This window comes from Capra hircus, chromosome 6 (assembly GCF_001704415.2).
Source record: "Capra hircus breed San Clemente chromosome 6, ASM170441v1, whole genome shotgun sequence".
NCBI lineage: Eukaryota > Metazoa > Chordata > Mammalia > Artiodactyla > Bovidae > Capra > Capra hircus.
Window position 1 is genome coordinate 92484046 of NC_030813.1, and position 17496 is coordinate 92501541.

General features: G+C 42.1%; 1 protein-coding gene across 3 annotated transcripts; it reads left to right on the forward strand.

The window, feature by feature from the left end:
* CCNG2 (cyclin G2) lies at positions 6991 to 16456 on the forward strand. 3 transcript variants are annotated; one of them, XM_005681802.3, is made up of 8 exons: positions 6991 to 7277; positions 8266 to 8403; positions 9165 to 9302; positions 10728 to 10978; positions 11111 to 11189; positions 11275 to 11373; positions 13482 to 13687; positions 15016 to 16456. In XM_005681802.3, the coding sequence occupies exons 2-8, from the start codon at positions 8266 to 8268 to the stop codon at positions 15137 to 15139; spliced, it is 1035 nt and encodes a 344-aa protein (XP_005681859.1). In that variant the 5' UTR covers positions 6991 to 7277; the 3' UTR covers positions 15140 to 16456. The 3 variants fall into 3 exon arrangements, with proteins under 3 accessions (XP_005681859.1, XP_017905110.1, XP_005681860.1); XM_018049621.1 differs by having other exon boundaries at positions 6993 to 7277; positions 8231 to 8403; XM_005681803.3 differs by lacking the exon at positions 6991 to 7277 and adding an exon at positions 8057 to 8177.

Here is a 17496-nt window from a genome sequence, read left to right on the forward strand (position 1 = left end):
GTCAGAATTGAGAAAGATCTGAAGAGACTACAATGTGGGCTTTGAAGATGAAGGATGGGGCCATAAGCCAAGGAATGCAGTGGTCTCTAGAAGCTGGAAAAGGCAGGGAAATATATTTTCCATGGAGCCTCTAACAGCAATACAGTCCTGCCCACACCTTGATTTTAGCTCAGTGAAACCAGTTTCAAACTTCTGAGCTCTGGAGCTATAAAACAGTAAATATGTTGTCTTAAGCTGCTATATCTGTGGTAGCTTGTCACAGTAGCAATATAAAACTAGTGTAGAAACTATGTGACTGCCAGGTCTGGTTCATAAAAGGAGAAACAGTGTTCACCTGGTTTTCTCTGAGCTTTGTCACCATGGCATGAGGAAATAGAAAGGCTATCTGAAGAAGCCATATAAGTAGGAGTTTTAGCCACCATCCTTAGCTGAGGTCACAGCCCACAGTCAGTATCAACTGGAGACACATAAGTAGTGAGCCACCAGGAGACTCTAGCCCCAGCCACCATCTGAATGTAACTTCATGGAAGACCCTGAACAAGGACTGGGAGCTGAGCTCAGCCAACGCCAGAACTATGGCAGGTGATAGTACATCTATTGTTGGTTAAGCCATTAAGTGTTGAGTGATTCATCACACAACAGCAGATAACTGGAACATGAGTCTATGTCAGCTTTTGAAAATGTAGTTTTTCTGGATTTGTCTCATTTAAAGTAAATATTCACTTTCATATCTAATTTGCATTTCTAAATTCTTCTCTTTTTCCTACGGAGACCCCCCCCCCTACACTGTAAAGCTTCAATCCTCCTCCCCCATCATCACCAAAAAAAAAAAAAAATCCATTCCTGCATACAGCCATAATTTCTTGTTCAGAATTCTGTTGAAAAAACATAATAATACATGCAATTAAACAGACCTGAGAATCTTGAAATAAAGCAATCTTCCTTTTTAGAAGTTAAATAAAAACCTTCATTTTGAAGACACTTAAAAAATTTTAACAAAAGCAAAATTTAAGCTTATGTTACTTGTTCATATCACTTTAAATGTCGACTGCTTCTGCATTTGGGATCAACATAAGGGATAATTACTTTCACAGAAAATAAAGATTTCCTTTAGAAATAAGATGATATTTTCAACAGATGTCTCTGAAATGATTCTTTGCTGTGTCAACTTCCCATAGCTCTGTGATGTCAAGAAAAGACAGGAAGTATCTGATTTAGGTTATAGTTCTTGGGACAAATCATAAAAGAGGAATGTGTTATGTAAATAATAATGTACAATGTCCCAGAGTGCAGCCTGGGCTACTTCAAATACATTTGTTTTGGGACAGACCTACCATTCTGAGATAATCAGCTCTGATTTCAGGAATTGCTGTGTTCTCAGTTGCACCTGCTCTGAGCTAGTCTTTCCACAACTTGTCAGGGCTACCCCATTTATCCCAGTTGACTTTCAATATAACAGAAGGTGCTCTGGATACTAAAGACAAGAGTCAGCTACAGAGGCAAGTGAGCTTTGAGTTCTCTGGTTTCAGAGATAATTCGAACCACTCAGTTGCAAGCTGGCAGGGCTGGCAGGGGCTAACCTGGTTGGCTAGAACGGTGGTGGTTTGGTGATTTAGTTGCTAAGTTGTGTCCAACTCTTGTGGTCCCATTGAAGGTAGCCTGCCAGGCTCCTCTGTCCATGGGATTTGCCAAGCAAGAATACTGGAGTGCTTTGCCATTTCCTTCTCCAGGGGATCTTCCCGACCCAGGGATCAAACCAGGGTCTCCTGCACTGCAGGCAGATTCTTTACCAACAGAGACACTGGGGAAGCCCCTACAGTGTTGATAAATCCCCCAGTTCCAAAGCTTAGCACATCAACGTGAGTGTGTGCTAAGTTGCTTTGGTCGTGTCTGACTCTTTGTGACCCTATGAACTATGGCCCGCCAGGCTCCTCTGTCGACGGTATTCTTCAGGCAAGAATGCTTGAGTGGGTTGCCATGCCCACCTCCAGGAGCTCTTCATGACCCAGGGATCGAACCCATGTCTCTTATGTCTCCTGCGTTGGCAGGCAGGTGTTTTACCACCAGTGCCATCTGGGAAGGCTGAGCACATCAACATGTGTGAATAAATATCCCTAACCCTTACAGAGATAAGCAGACACTCCCTCGGAAAGATGCAACATACTTCTATTTTTAAAACACAACTGCAACAAAACACTATGGGATAAATAGAATGTTGGATTTGCTAATTTCAGATTTGAAGTCTTGTCCATGAGAAAGTCAGAAAGCAGAATATATGAGCCCTTCACTGATTTAGTCTCTGATTATTTGGAAAAAAACAACAACAACTGTCTGCCTATACATTGTCTCATTCTTTCCAATTCAGATTCAAAAATGAAGTCTTGGTTAAAAGATCTAAATTACTTCAAGATGGCACCCCGAGTTAGGTTAGGCTTTTCTAATGCTTCTGTCTCTGACAAGCATTCCTGTTTTCTTTACAGGTTCTGCTAGCAAGGTTAATCTGCTGCTGCTGCTGCTGCTAAGTCGCGTCAGTCGTGTCCGACTCTGTGCGACCCCATAGATGGCAGCCCACCAGGCTCCCCTGTCCCTGGGATTCTCCAGGTAAGAACACTGGAGTGGGTTGTCATTTCCTTCTCTAATGCATGAAAGTGAAAAGTGAAAGTGAAGTTGCTCAGTCATGTCCAACAAGCATTGGAAATTTGGAACTGCAAACCACCCTCAAGGACAGAAAACAGCCTAGGCAGGAAGTTAGACATAGTGAGTGGAGGGGAAGAGGAAGTGGGGTCTTTTGTCAGCATTCCCATCCTGATCCTGAGTTTCTTTCCTTTGTAGGGCTGCTTTCTACCTGATTCCTTTAATGACGTTAGGGATGATCACTTTGCTTTCTTCCTGAAGTCACAGCATTGGCAAAGTCCCATGTATGATGGTAGTCCCCCTTTTGACACTCTGGACAAATCAAATTATTCAAAGCGTTCAAGGTACCATCTCCAGTGAATAGGAAAGTTGGGTCTCAAATCAGGCATTCCAATCACTTGCTAGAGCATCTGCCCTACATCTTAGATACACCAGGGCATATTCTGGGACTGTGTTTTATTTATCTGTCTTTGTATCTCTCCCTAGTAACATGTCTGGCATCTACTGTGCAGTCATTCAACGTCTGTTATAAAAGTAGGATGTATTATCTAAAACTTCTCATTTCTGAGAAGAAAGATGCTATCTAGATAGTTCTGTGGGAATTTTGATGTCTTACAAAGCTCAGGAAGTCACATTTAAGGCATTTGGGGAAGCCAGGGCAGCAGCTGCTTGGGAATGTTCTATTTTCTTTTCAAGGTGAAAGCTTTAAGGTAGGTAGGTTTGAAGGACACTCCTCACGAGTCAAGGATTCGCTGAAGGGAGGCATTGTTTCTACATGGGTGTTGCCGCTGTTTACTTCCTGCTCTGTGCCCATCTTCTCTTTTTACAGTTTCAGACGTCACTGAGGACGGCTAATTCCCTGTCAGGCCTTCATGGGGAGGAGAGTATCACCCAACCTAACTGCACCCCCATCACTATGCTATAGACCACATATCCTATAATGAGATACATCCCCTCAATACCCTTCTTGAGGACTGCTGGATTTCGGATTCCCTGTTTTGCATTCACACACAATGTAGAAAAGTTGCCCTCAAGAAAGCTTGAGAAAGGCTGAAAGGCAGCTGATAGATAAAGGTCGATTAGCCTAGAGGAGAATGTCTTTAGTACCTAAGATCTTAAGCTGCAGGGCTTCCCTGGTGGCTCAGATGTTAAAGCATCTGCCTGCAATGCGGGAGACCTGGGTTTGATCTCTGGGTCGGGAAGATCCCCTGGAGAAGGAAATGGCAACCCACTCCAGTATTCTTGCCTGGAGAATCCCATGGACGGAGGCTACTGTAGGTGGGCTACAGCCCACAGGGTTACAAAGAGTTGGACACAACTGAGTGAGTGACTTAACTTAAAGCTGCAGTAAAGTAAGTCAATGTGGTAAGGACAAATAGAGCCTGGAGAAAGGCTGTCATTAAGAAAATGTAAAAACATTCACAAACATCTAAAAAAATCAGCAGAGTTAAAAAAAGACTTGCATCATTTTCTATTCCAGAAGATAATCATTGTTAAAAAGAAGTCTGTGTTTTTTTTCCCCCAAAATATTGTATATGAACACATATATATGGAATCTAGAAAGATGGTACTGGTGAACCCCTTTGCAGGGTAGCAGTGGAGATGCAGACATACAGAACAGACTTGTGGACACTTGTGGTGGGGCGGGGGGCGGGGAGGAGAGGGGGGCACCAATGGAATAACATGGAAACATAAATACTACGATATGTAAAATTATAGCCAGTGGGAATTTGCTGTATGACTCAGGGAAATCCAACTGGCACTCTGTGACAACCTAGAGGGCTGGGATGGCGTGGGAGGTGGGAGGGAGGTTCAAGAAAGAGGGGGTCATATGTATACCTATGACTGATTCATATTGACATATTGCAGAAACCAACAAAATATTATAAAGCAATTATGCTTCAATTAAAAATAAATTTTTTAAAAAAGGTTTTCTTTTAAAGGAAGATTTAATACTGGACCAGTTATTTTTTAATGATTGCTTTCCTTTATCTTAAAAAGATAAGTGGACTAAAATGGACAAGAGGCTCCACATCGGACAACTGGATCAGTCTTTTCTATACTGAACAGGGCCTCTAAAGAGCAGGAAATTCAACACCATTTACAAAGCTTTCTGGAGAGAATTGCTTATCATTCAAGAAGCTGCCTGTTAGAAGACACATAAAACCACAATTATAAATAGTATACATTGTCTATACTATTTCTATACATTTTGTAGACCTTTGTAACAGTGATGTAGGCAAAGGTCAATATCTCCATCTCTTCCTTTTTGTCTTATATCTTCTCTATTATTTAAAAAATCTTCTACCACATAGAAGATTTACATTTCCTGCTTCATATCACTTATTCTATATTTTATGTTCCTCTTCTATCTTTGCCCTTCTACTTGAAGAAAAGTCCACGATCTCCATCATGTTCAAGGAGAGCATACTCTCCTTTTTCATGGTGCATGTTTTCCATCCAGCTCTTTTCTCTCTCTCTATGAACTGTTTGCTGAGTCTCTTTGTACACTGTAAAACAAGCTATCATGTATATATATGTAATTCTAATCTTAGTCCTATTTCCCATGTTAGTTACATGCATTCTTTTATGTTGTTTCAGCATAGATTTCCAGCAAGTTTATATCAGACAAAAGTAGTAGTTTTCAGTCTCATAGATCAAACACACATTAAATAAAATTATGTCTCTTAATGTAACTGTATTAATTTTCCAAAACTGTGAACAAAGTTACAACTCTGAAATAGCAGGATTAGTTCTCGGAGCTGGCCTCCCCGCAGCTGCTCTGTGCTGCAGTCTGTCTAGTCCTGGTTTATATGCAAAGGGATCTATTTCCAAAATTCCTTAGCTGCTCTGGAAAAAAAGAGCAAGCTGTTGTGAAATCTGTCACATGCCTTCCCATATTTTACAAGTAACCAAACAACTCACAGAAAACATACAGAAGGGCAGAAAAATCACTTCCTAGGGGCTAATCGATTATTATTTAGAGTAGAACCAGAGAACGTGCTATTTACTGATTTGCCTGTTGAGCAGATGGCCAGGGAGGAAGCAAGAGAAGGTAAAGAAAGTAACTATAAATGTTGGAGGGGAGCATCTTAACATCTCTGAGATACTGCGTGTGAAAGTTTCTCCGGCCTAAGGCATTCTTTGCTTTGCTTTTTGGCCCCGCCTTAAGAGCAGTGTCTCCTCTTAGTAACAACTCTAATTATAACGGACAATAAATGATAATTTACAGGTGATCAAGGACCAAGAAGCCTCTCCAAGTCTTCAGTAAAACAACAGTACAACCTCAGGAGGTGTGCTATTATTAAGACAATTGCCTGCCACCATCAATGTCCATAGGTAACTTTTTAAGTCCTTTCACTGAACATTTATTTTTATTACAGGAAAATTTCAAGGTACACACAAGTAGAAAGACTAGTATAACAAACCCTCTTGTATCCATCACCCAGTTTCAACAACTCTAAAAAGAGCCAATCCTGTTTTACACATCTTTTTCTTTTTTTCTTTTGCTAGGAAAACTTTAAATCAAAGATGATAGCATTTTACTAGTAAATACTGAAAATTTTTACAATAATTTTACTGATGCAAAATGGACCTGAAGGACAAAACAAAGAAGGAACGGAGAAAAATCCTCCAGTGGTGGAAGAAGTTGTCACAAAGGCTAGCTGTTTCATCTCTGTGGGGGTGGGGGTGGGGGGGCGACAGCCCAACGTGAGATTCTCCGCAGACCGCTGCAGGCGAAGGGCTTGACGGAAATGCGGGAAGGAATGCGCAGACCCGCGGGTAGGTCAGTAATTCCTCCGAAGTGGTCCACTCAGGCATGCGCAATCCAGACCTCAGAGTTGCTAAGGCCCCCAAGGCAGAGAGAGGCGCAAGATACGGTAACAACCAATCAAAGGGCCCAAGGGCTAATCAGTTAGCCAATCGAGACTCGAGATTGAATCGGAGCTTCAGCATTTCTGCTCGCCCCACCAGTATCCAATCAGGAAACTGGCTACTTTGGGCGGACTTTTCAAAACAGCGAAAACAAAACAAATCGGGGACCTTTAAAAGGTGCGATGCGGCATGAACCTATCTCCTTCCGCCCCTCGCGTCTAACACTCCTTCTCTTTCCTCCTTGGGATCAATAGACGAATAAAGTCGGTGCCCAGATTCCATCTTGCGCCCTGGAACCGAGAGGGAGGATTGGTTCGGTAAAGACATAGCGAGTCGAGGAAGCCTCAAAGCTGACTGGAGACAGACGCTTAGGGGCGGGACTCTTTTTCCAAGACTGCTGCGGCAGCGGCGGATCCCTCCGCGGGGAGTCACGTGCCCCACCCCCTTGGGGGCGTCGGAAACTCAAAACAAAAACAAGGGGTTTGCTTCGGCATCCGCAGCGGCGGCGGTGGAGCCCGCAGTCGGCCTGAGCTAGAGCGGCCGGCGCAGCGCCCCAGCAGGAGGGTGGGCGCGCGGGCAGCAGAATGAAGCCGGGGCTGTGAGGCCACAAGCGCCGGTGGCCGGGGGTGGGAAGGGTTGGATGCCGGTCCGGGGGCACCGCTGAGGCGGCAGGTCTCTGACCTCGGAGACTGGTCCGGACGCCCCCGCCGCACCCAGTCCCCTCCGACCGTGACGCCGCGGGCCGGTGGAGGCGCGGCTCCAGCACGGTGAGTGTGCCCAGCCGGGATTGCAGAGTTTCTTTGTTCTTGGTCGGGGCTGCGGGGACTGATGTCAGAGAGGCCACCCCTCAGCCTGGGGAGCAGTTCCGGTCCTGCCCTCAGCCCTAGGGCAGTGGGCACCCGGGAGCGGAGAGATGCTGATGGGATGCGTGCAGTGTCTAGGAAGCTGGAGGCAGTTCTTTGGTGCGCCCCCCCTCCCCCATTTTGTCACAGGGGGCTCTTTGGGGTGGATTTTGGATTGACAGCTCCTCGTCTCCGCACAGTTGCGGAATCGGGCATGGACAGGTGTTGTCTGGGCACTGAACGGGCTGGATTTTCTGCCCCCCACCCCTGCCCGGACCCCGACAGACTGAGCCGCGCCACCCCAGCGCTTTCTGGAACCGAGGTCTCCGGCACTCCGGTTTTGTTCCGAGGAGGCGCAGTCGGTGCGCCTGGCAAAGGCTTGGGGGCTGAACTCCTGCGAGAGGGGCTTCTGGAGCCGGGCTCCGCGGGAGGGGCGGGGCTCGGGAGTCTCCTCCCTCGGTTCTTTGTTCAGTCGCGAGACTTTCTTTCCCCATCCCCCCGCATTGTGCGAAGCCCCTACGCCAGGGATCCGCTGCTCTCGGAGCCCCGGGTGCGTTCCGCTGGGCAGAAGCCCCTGGCCCCACGACTTCAGGTGGGGCGGGCCGTTCGGACACCGCAGCCCCGGGTACAGTTTCCTGTTTGTAAAACGGCCGGGAGGCCGGGGCTGGCCGGCCTGACCCTGCGCTGGCCGGCGGACGTGCCCACGGCCCCTCCCCCTTGCACACCTCCCTGGCCGCGGGGGAGGATTCCGCCGGGCTCGGCTGGACGTGACTGGTCCCCTCACCCGCTTCTCGCCGGGGTGTGCTGGTGCGCCCCTCGCTGGAGGTATTAACCCCTGCTCTTTTGTGGTCTCCCTCGCTCACCCCTGCCACCCCCAGGATACACTGAACTGTGTGTGGTGTCTTTGCTGCAGATGAAGGATTTGGGGGCAGAGTACTTGGCCGGTCGCGAAGGTGTCCAGCTCTTCGGATTGTTGAACCTCTACCTAGAGCAGGAACAGAGATTCCAACCTCGAGAAAAAGGGCTGAGCTTGATCGAGGCTACCCCGGAGGTAAGTTCACAGGAAAGATATCTTGCGGCAGCCGCTGACTGGGCTTGGGGAGGTGACTTTAAAAATACATGTGTGTGTGTGTGTATATATATATATATACACACACATACACATAGACACATATTTATATTTTTATTTTAGTCGAGTCTGGATTAAAGGCTGCAAAGTTTCTTAAGACCAAAATCGATCTTCTGAGAGTATTAAGATAAATCTTAATACCGCGTCATTGGTTTTGTTTCTTAGCAAGAACGAGAGCGATACTAACTCTAGGGAAGTGTGGCTTCAGAAGTGACACCCCGAGTCTGCATCTTCTGAGTGGGAGAGTCCCTGGAAATTGAGCAGATCATTTGTGGAAATACCCTTTGCCTATGCAATACTTGGGTATTGTAGTCTCCTAAGTGGTTTTTCTTTTTTTAATAAAAGGAAACAAGGAACCTTCTATGTGTCCATTACAAGGGAATTGGATTATATTTGCTGTAACCCTCTGAAAGTGTGGCAGCAGTTTGCTTTATATTGAGTTGCTGAATGTCTGATGGTGTATATATGTTTTTTGTGTGACTTGCCCAATTATGTATATTTTTAAAAATTGGTGATGTATACACATTTTCTATCTGAATAACTGCAGCACTTTGAGTCAGTGATAGCACTCTGCCCCCCATATTCTTGAAGATCAAGTGAAACAATTACCTTCTTTGAATCTGTGTATTACCCATTTTAGTTCTAAGACAGACATAAACTTTGGCTCTTGGTTTTTTTTGCAGACGGATAACACTTTGTGTCCAAGATTGAGAAATGCCAAAGTCGAGGATTTGAGGAGTTTAACCAACTTTTTTGGATCTTGCACTGAAACTTTTGTCTTGGCTGTCAATATTTTGGACAGATTCTTGGCTCTTATGAAGGTATTTAATCACTTTTTGTAAACACAACTTCATTTTTTAATACCCGGTGCCCAGCACAATACCTAGCATAAAGGATTCAGTAACTATTTGGTAAATGAATGTATTTGTTATTATACATAAGCATTTTTAATGATCAGAGTTGTGATCTTTAGTTCAGATTAAGAGACTACAAAAGTCAGTGTATTGTGTCTTAGGTTTTGCTGTATCTCCTATGTACCTTCTCTTTGAAGATGTGATGCAATGAAGAGTACTTTTTTTGGGGGTGTTTTGTATCTACACAGCTCTCAAAATAAGGTTTTCATATTTTCATTTCCCAGTATGTGTCTGTTAAACCTAGGTATTTTTAAACACCTGAAACATGCCATATAGCAGTATGTTAAAGGTGACCTAGTGCCTTCCCTATGAGAAACCTTTTCAAAGCAGGGAGCCACAGTCTTGTTAACAGTTACCAGCGACTCATAAAATTTCACTTATTTGTGGAGTCTAAAATATGGCACAAATGAACCTGTCTATGAAACAGGAACAGAACTAAGGACAAAGAGAATAGACTGGGGAGTGCCAGAGGGGCGGGAGAGGGTTGGATTGGGAGTTTGGAATTCGCAGGTGCGAACTGGTGTCTACAAAATGGATGAATGACAGGGCCCTACTGTGTAGCACAGGGAACTCTACTCTATATCCTGTGATGAGCCAGAATGGGAAATAATATGAAAAAGAATGTATATTCGTATATATGTGTATATATTGACGGAGTTACTTTGCTGAATAGCAGTAATATATATAACATTGTAATTCAACTATACTTCACTTAAAAATAAATTTAAAAAAACATTGATCAGTAACTGTTAGAAAAATGTTATTCTTCTGCCAGTAGGATTCTTGTCAGCTGCTGGGTCAGTTTTCAGGGCACTGAAAGGAAAAGGGCAGCCATCTGTCCATGGCGGCTTTTCCATCTGCTCCACTCTGCGCATCTGATGCAGTAGCTCTCTCGGGGCAAATTTGCACTGAGGCATAGGATGGTCCTTAAATAGATAAGAAGATCAAAAGATGGATATGTTACTTTATATTCAAAGAAGTATATTTTCTTGGTGTTAGGCTTAATTTATTTTGGGGGAGATTGTACTATTATGAGTTTCGTAAGTTAGAAATAGTGTATTTAGAAACCTAGCTTTTAAATTTGCATTAATATTTTTTTTAGCCGCATTTAAATTAAATGCTCAGAATGTTTTTTCTGTTTTTTAAAGGGAGGTTAAGACAGCTTAAAATGTAAAAACGGTTAAGTATAATTGTATGTGAGGGTAAATACAAGGAAGCAGTTTGATCATGTTCTATCTTAAGAGTAGGGGCCCACTGCAGTATTTTAAGTGTCTGCTTTGCAAAGTTAAAGTGGCAGTTGTTGGAAGAAACCTTTGGTTCCTTGTTTTTCAGGTGAAACCTAAGCATTTGTCTTGCATTGGAGTCTGTTGTTTTTTGCTGGCTGCTAGAATAGTTGAAGAAGAATGCAATATTCCATCTACTCATGACGTGATCCGGATTAGCCAATGTAAATGTACTGCTTCTGACATAAAGCGGATGGAAAAAATAATTTCAGAAAAATTGCACTATGAATTCGAAGCTACTACTGCCTTAAACTTTTTGCACTTATACCATACTATCGTACTTTGTCATACTTCAGAAAGGTCAGTGGGATTAAAAATGAAAATTTTGTACTTTAGCTTTGCTGTAACTAACAGTAAAGAATTAGAATGCCAGTGAATATTTTTATACCTTCCCGTTTAATAAACATTTTATTCTTTCTTTTCATTGTATAGGAAAGAAATGCTGAGCCTTGATAAATTAGAAGCTCAGCTGAAAGCTTGCTGCTGCCGACTTACCTTTTCAAAAGCAAAAGTAAGTTAATTTCTTACTTATATATATATATCTGTTTCTATTTTGAATTAAAAATATTTATTTTTCTTACTTTTTTTTCTTGTAGCCATCCATACTAGCTTTGTGCCTTCTCAATTTGGAAGTAGAAACTTTGAAATCCATTGAATTGTTGGAAATTCTCCTGCTTGTTAAAAAACATTCCAAGGTAAATTAAATATCTTCAGAACTTGTTCTTTATAGCAGATTTCTTACTGGTATTTTATTTTTTCTGTGGTGACTTAATCATTATTAACACTTTATGAGGCTCTTAACTTCTATTCATTTTTTTCTTTGTATCTTAAGTGTTGATGTTCTTCTCCAAATGCAGCTTCAACTCAGACGGTATTAAGCTGGAGTGGAATCTGATCACTTGGCCTAGCCTCTTTCTGTATTCAGACATCCCTTCCCTAGTCGTCTTGCCAGTTGGTAGTACAGTGGTCTGTGTCGCCCTGCACACATTGTTCTAAAATGCGTACTAAGAAGTCAACTCAGTAAATACACCAACAGCATCCCAGTACATCTGTAGGACTGAGACATTGTCCCATAGTAGCATTACCAAAATAACATCAACTGTGTTTTTGCTTTTAAACTCCTTTGTCAGACCAGCCTAATAAGTGTTTTCAATCATAAAGAGGTGTAAACCAAACAATCACAGTCCTTTTTCTTCAACTGGTAGTCTGGTTGGAGAAGTATGGAACTGAACACAAGGCAGCGTCTGTGTCTCTAAACAGAGGATGTGCTTGAAAGTTTGGTTAGCAGAGAAGTGGGCTAGACCATGAGAGGCATGATGGCTGGGACCCTGGCTGTACCAAAAAGCATCTTAGACACTGAAAGTTTGGGAATCAGTTCAGGGTAGGTTTGTAGATAGAATGTCTAGGTGCTAGTCACAAGCAGGAATAAGGGCATCTAACTAGTTTTTAGAGGCCAAGCATGGAAATAAGGAGTCATGGATGACCAAGATGTGGGCCTAGTGGTGTAGAGAATATTGGCTCCATTGAGGGAAATTTCAAAGAAGTATGATTTTAGGTACTTGGAGAAGGAAATGGCAATCCATTCCAGGACTATTGCTTGGAAAATCCCATGGACAGAGGAGCCGGGTAGGCTACAGTCCATGGGGTTGCAAAGAGTCAAACACAACTGAGCGACTTCACTTTCTTTCATACCTGCCTGATAGGTAGGTGTCTAGCATATTCTTGCCAGTCTAAATTATAGTTGGCGATTGAGATTAGGAATTACTTACGAGGAATATTAGTTGAAACCTAAGAGTCCCTTGCTTAGGAGTCAGTTAAAACTCCAGGTTTTCGGTATTGGCAGTTTCCCTGTTAGGATCCAAGTGAAGGAATGTGAAGTATACAAGTACAAGCATTCAGGCGGGAAAGAGGTTTTCAAGAAGGAAGTGGTCAAGAGTATTGAATTTTGGTGAGAGGTCCAGTGTAATGAGAATTGAAGGAGCTTAGTTGGCATGTAGGAGGTGATGTCAGGAGAATGAAAGGTAGAAGCCAGGTTGCAAGGGGATTAAGATGTGGCTGGATTCGGTGGAAATGGAAGCCAGGATGACACAAAATCCTCATCCGTTTGTGGTCAGGTACATGCAACGTGAGGCATTTTAACAGCTGACTTCCAGTTATTGTTTTAGTGATGAATTTATTAATTTGGATCGAAACCTTTTATAGTATTGTTATTTGGAAACAATCTTCAGTGAAAATTGATTCCTTGAAATAAATTGGGGCACTCCCCAGTGGCGGAGGAACTGTGCCCATCTGGGGAAATTTCTCTTCTCTTGTATTTCCAACTTCTTCTTTCACATATATCTGGTGTTTTAATATAAATGCATATTTTAGCAGTCCAATTAAAGCTATGTTACAGAAGCCTAAATTCTGTTAAATTCCTTTGCATTGTGACTATCAAAAAATGTACTTGATAATTGGTGGATTAACAGACCTGTTGCCTATAGGCAGTGTGTTTTCCTAAAATAGGTGGAATCCTCTGGAAGTATTTTATACCTGTGGTGCTCCTCACCTGAAGCAGTGGTTACCAAATTTTGACTGCATATAAGAATCATCTGAGGAGCTTTAAAAAAATCTTGGTAAAAAAAATATTAAAAAAAAAAAAAAATCTTGGATGACTGCCCCCCCCCCATACCAATTAAGTAAAAGTATCGGGGGTGGGAGCCAGGCACAGTATTTTTTAAGAATCATGGAGTAAGTCCAAGGTATAACAAGGTTTGGGAACCACTGTCATAACCTCTTCAGTTAAATTTTTTTTTTTCTTCAGGTGAATGACTCCGAATTTGTTTACTGGAGGGAGTTAGTTTCTAAATGCCTAGCCGAATATTCTTCTCCTGAATGTTGCAAACCAGATCTGAAGAAGCTGGTTTGGATCGTTTCAAGGCGCACAGCCCAGAACCTCCACAACAGCTATTACAGTGTTCCTGAGCTGCCGACAATACCAGAGGGGGGGTGTTTTGATGAAAGTGAAAGGTAAGCAGGTTCCGTGACTAATCAGACTTCCCCAGACCGAGACTGAGTTTTGTATATCAGAGCCCACACCTCTAATGGCATCATTTCTTTGGGTGAGAAAATTAACCAGAAGTTTTTATAGGTAATAGGTGGGGAGTATACACCCCCTCCCCCCAACTTTATTAAAAAACAGCAGAAACCAGCATCCTATGCATCATTACCTCCCAGGGCTTAACAACTGAAAGCATGTACCTTTTGGCCACCATCACCTACCACCCTCTCCCCTCACCCCCGGCAACCACCCATCTGTTCTCTGCATCTGTGAGTTCTGTTTTGTTTTTAGAGTCTACATATAGGTGACATCATGCTGTATTTGTTGTTCTCTGACTTATTTTATTCCTCCCTTATTAAAAACTGGTTGTTTCCCATCTCCCTCGCTCTTTGAAATTCAGTTTAGTTAGAAAACAAGCAAATGGCATTCTGGGCTTTTTAACATTAGTATGAATTCCTAAAATGGTACTGTGGGAAGAGGCTGTGGGTTAAATGACTGGAAACTAAAGGGAACTGCCATCACTGATGCAGCCGAGTTCTGGGGATATTTTTAGTTTTGTCAGATGCCTTTGTCTTGTTCAGAATTTATTTTTGTTAGTAAGTGAACTTAATTTTATTAAATTTGACCATTTTATGCCGTAGGGAGTAAAAGACCAGAAGTACCATTTTAATAGCTTGTTGGTCTCTTGGTTTGATATTTGAGAAGATCACTGATTATTGATGTGAGACAGACATGTGATAGGACTTTGTCATTAGTCTGTGTTTATTGGATTTAAGGGCTTCCCTGGTGGCTCAGATGGTAGAGAATCTGCCTGCAGTAAAGGAGACCTGGGTTTGATCCCTGGGTTGGGAAGATTCCCTGAAGAAGGGAATGGCTACCCACTCCAGTATTCTTGCCTGGAAAATTCCATGGACAGAGGAGCCTGGCAGGCTACAATCCATGGGGTCGCAAAGAGTCAGACACAACTGAGCCACTTAATACTTTCACTTCACTTTTCATTGGATTTAAAATACTTAAAATACTTTAGAATTCTAGTTAGTATTACTTGGTACAAGAATATTAGTTTTGCAAGAGGTAATTAGTTTAAACCCCTTAAGCGAATCTGTATTTTCTAAGGAGGTTACACTAGACTTCCCTTTAGGAAGGCCTTCTAAGTTAAATTTTGTCTCTGTAGAGCTTAAATTTTGAATGTAAAAATCCTGAGACTAGAACTACTTGTTCAGCAGTTTAATTTTGCCTGTGTGACATTGGAGTGTGTTTTAAATAATGAGATCCTCTTCTCTGTTTTTCCTTTCAGCGAGGACTCTTGTGAAGACATGAGTTGTGGAGAAGAGAGCCTCAGCAGCTCCCCTCACAGGGATCAAGAGTGCACGTTCTTCTTCAGCTTCAAAGTGGCACAGACACTGTGCTTTCCATCTTAGAAATCTCATTGTCCTGGGCCCGAGTGTTAAGTGTGTGTACAGGTTTCAAAGCAATAAATGGAGTAGGTAGCTTCCTGGTCCACCCCCATCCAGGCAGGAATTGCATTGACTCTGGAATACCTACCTTCTGTTTATTATTCAGATCAGATCTGGCCTATTTTCATATTTAATCCTAAGCCATCAAATGGGTTAGTGCCTCTTAAACAATTAACAATACTTTAGACATTGGCACTTTATTTTTCTCATTGATCTTTAGCTACTTGGGGGAGGAGGGAAGGTGCTGATACCTTCAATTTACTACTTTTCAAGGTGATTTTTAAAAGATGAGTAGTGTAGCGTCCGCTTTTTATAAAGCTTTCAGGTGTCTTTATGGAAACAGATTGGGAGTGTGAAAGTACTGCCTTAGCAGGTACGATGGCTGATCCTTTAATGGTTTATCTTAGGTCTCTCCCTCCCCCCCGTTCTCAGAGCAGAGAATATACTCTTAATTGTCAAACACCTTTTCGGTTGTTTTTGTCTTTTAAATGATCAGTGTACTCTGATGCAGACTTTAGAAATTTTAGTAGGAGTTAGAATATTGACATTTCTGTGATTTTAAGTGTGTGTAGTATCTTCATTTCTTTGAGGCTTCTGGCAAAGCAGAATAAGCAGCAGACTAGAGTAGTTGGATAGTTGCATTCCTAATGCTTAAGTATTGTCAGACTGTAGTATTATTTTAATGTTTTTAAAGCACTCCATAATCTGCTAGTTTTGCATGTACTTGTATGAAAGCAGTGCAGCAGGTTGAACAGAACTAGGTAACTGTGGAATGGATAAATGTTGATCTAGTAGCACATTTTATCTCATTTTCTTCTATTAGAGGAGTCTGCATGTTTATGTTTTATTTCCTTTGTAATTCACATTTCAAAAATAATGGTATTGTATATGGGTGCCAAGAATATGAACTGTAAAAAAGAAACCCAAGTGTTTGTAGTATTATAGTTTTAAGCATATTTGTGTGGTGGTACAGCCATAAGAAAAGGGATTTATAAACTCTGTACACATGAGATTTTGTACAGAGAACTTTTTTAAACTTTATAAACTGTATATGAAAGTGTAAATCTTAAAAAATGTACATAAAATACTGTATTTTTTTACCATGTGTGTGATAGTCTAGTCATTGCATGTAAATATAATTTATTGTGTATCCTGTATTATAACTCATATAGTGATGACTTACTTTTTTACTGGTAAGTCAACATCCATTGGATGTCTTTTGAAGTGAATCTTTTTGAAGTAATAGATTACAACTCAAAATAAAAATATTAACAAATGCTACTCCTTGTTTGCAGTCACATTTTAATTTTTAACTCTGGTGAAAAAGTGCTTGCTGTATTTCAGTGAGGAGGCTTGAGATAGGTCTGGAGTGTCTGCAGGAAGAGCCCTTTCCCTTGGTTACAAGTCCCTCAGGTAGTGTTTGCTCACTGCAGTTTGGCCCTGAACCTTGGAGATACTGAAAGTGAATCTGTGGAGAGTTGACCTCTTTGAGGTGAACTCATACTAAATGAAAGAGTGACACATTAGCCTGAATGCCTATTAGTTTATAGTGAAAGCCAACAGATGTCAAGTAGACCAGAGTGCTCAGGTTGGTGGGTTAGTACAGTCTTTCTGCAGACAAGCCAGATTGTCTTCAGAAGGTCACATGGTGAATATGCCCACTAGGGGTGTCAACTCTGGACCTAGGCAGCTTCTGGCTCTTCTGATCTCTTTCCAAGCTTTAGGCTTGATAAGCAAGTAGTAGGTTTTGGTTTTTGTTTTCTTGCATGGGGTCTCCAGCTAGTTTGGTATGTAGATTTTTGTTTTCTTTAGTTAGAAAATGAGATATACTGAATATGGTGGTCTTGTAATAACCTCTTCTCCCCTGGAGACGGGAATGGTTTCCTACCCTCCTGGTGGAGAATCTCTGTAACCCTCCACCTCTTACCAAGTAATTTTGGCAAGTAGTAGACAATGTATTCTACTTTAAGCTTTTTTTAAGTCTTTATTGAGTTACAATGCTGCTTCTGTAAGATGTTTTGGCTTTTTGACCCCTTGTTTCCTCTTGCCTCCTGCCTCCTGCTTGGAGGCCACCATTTATTTATACAGTATCTACTGTTTCCGCTTTTCTTCCTCTAGCTTGGTTCAGACCAGTACTCTTTATCAGCAGGAATACTATCATATCTTATTGATCTCTCAGACTCAAGGCTTTCTTCTGATTCCCTCGCTGCCTAGATATCCTTTTAAAGTATGCAAATCTTATGCAAATATGCAAATTTGCCCTAAAAAATAAAAAACAAACCTACCTCTCACTTAGGGTAAAGTCCATGTTGTGACATACA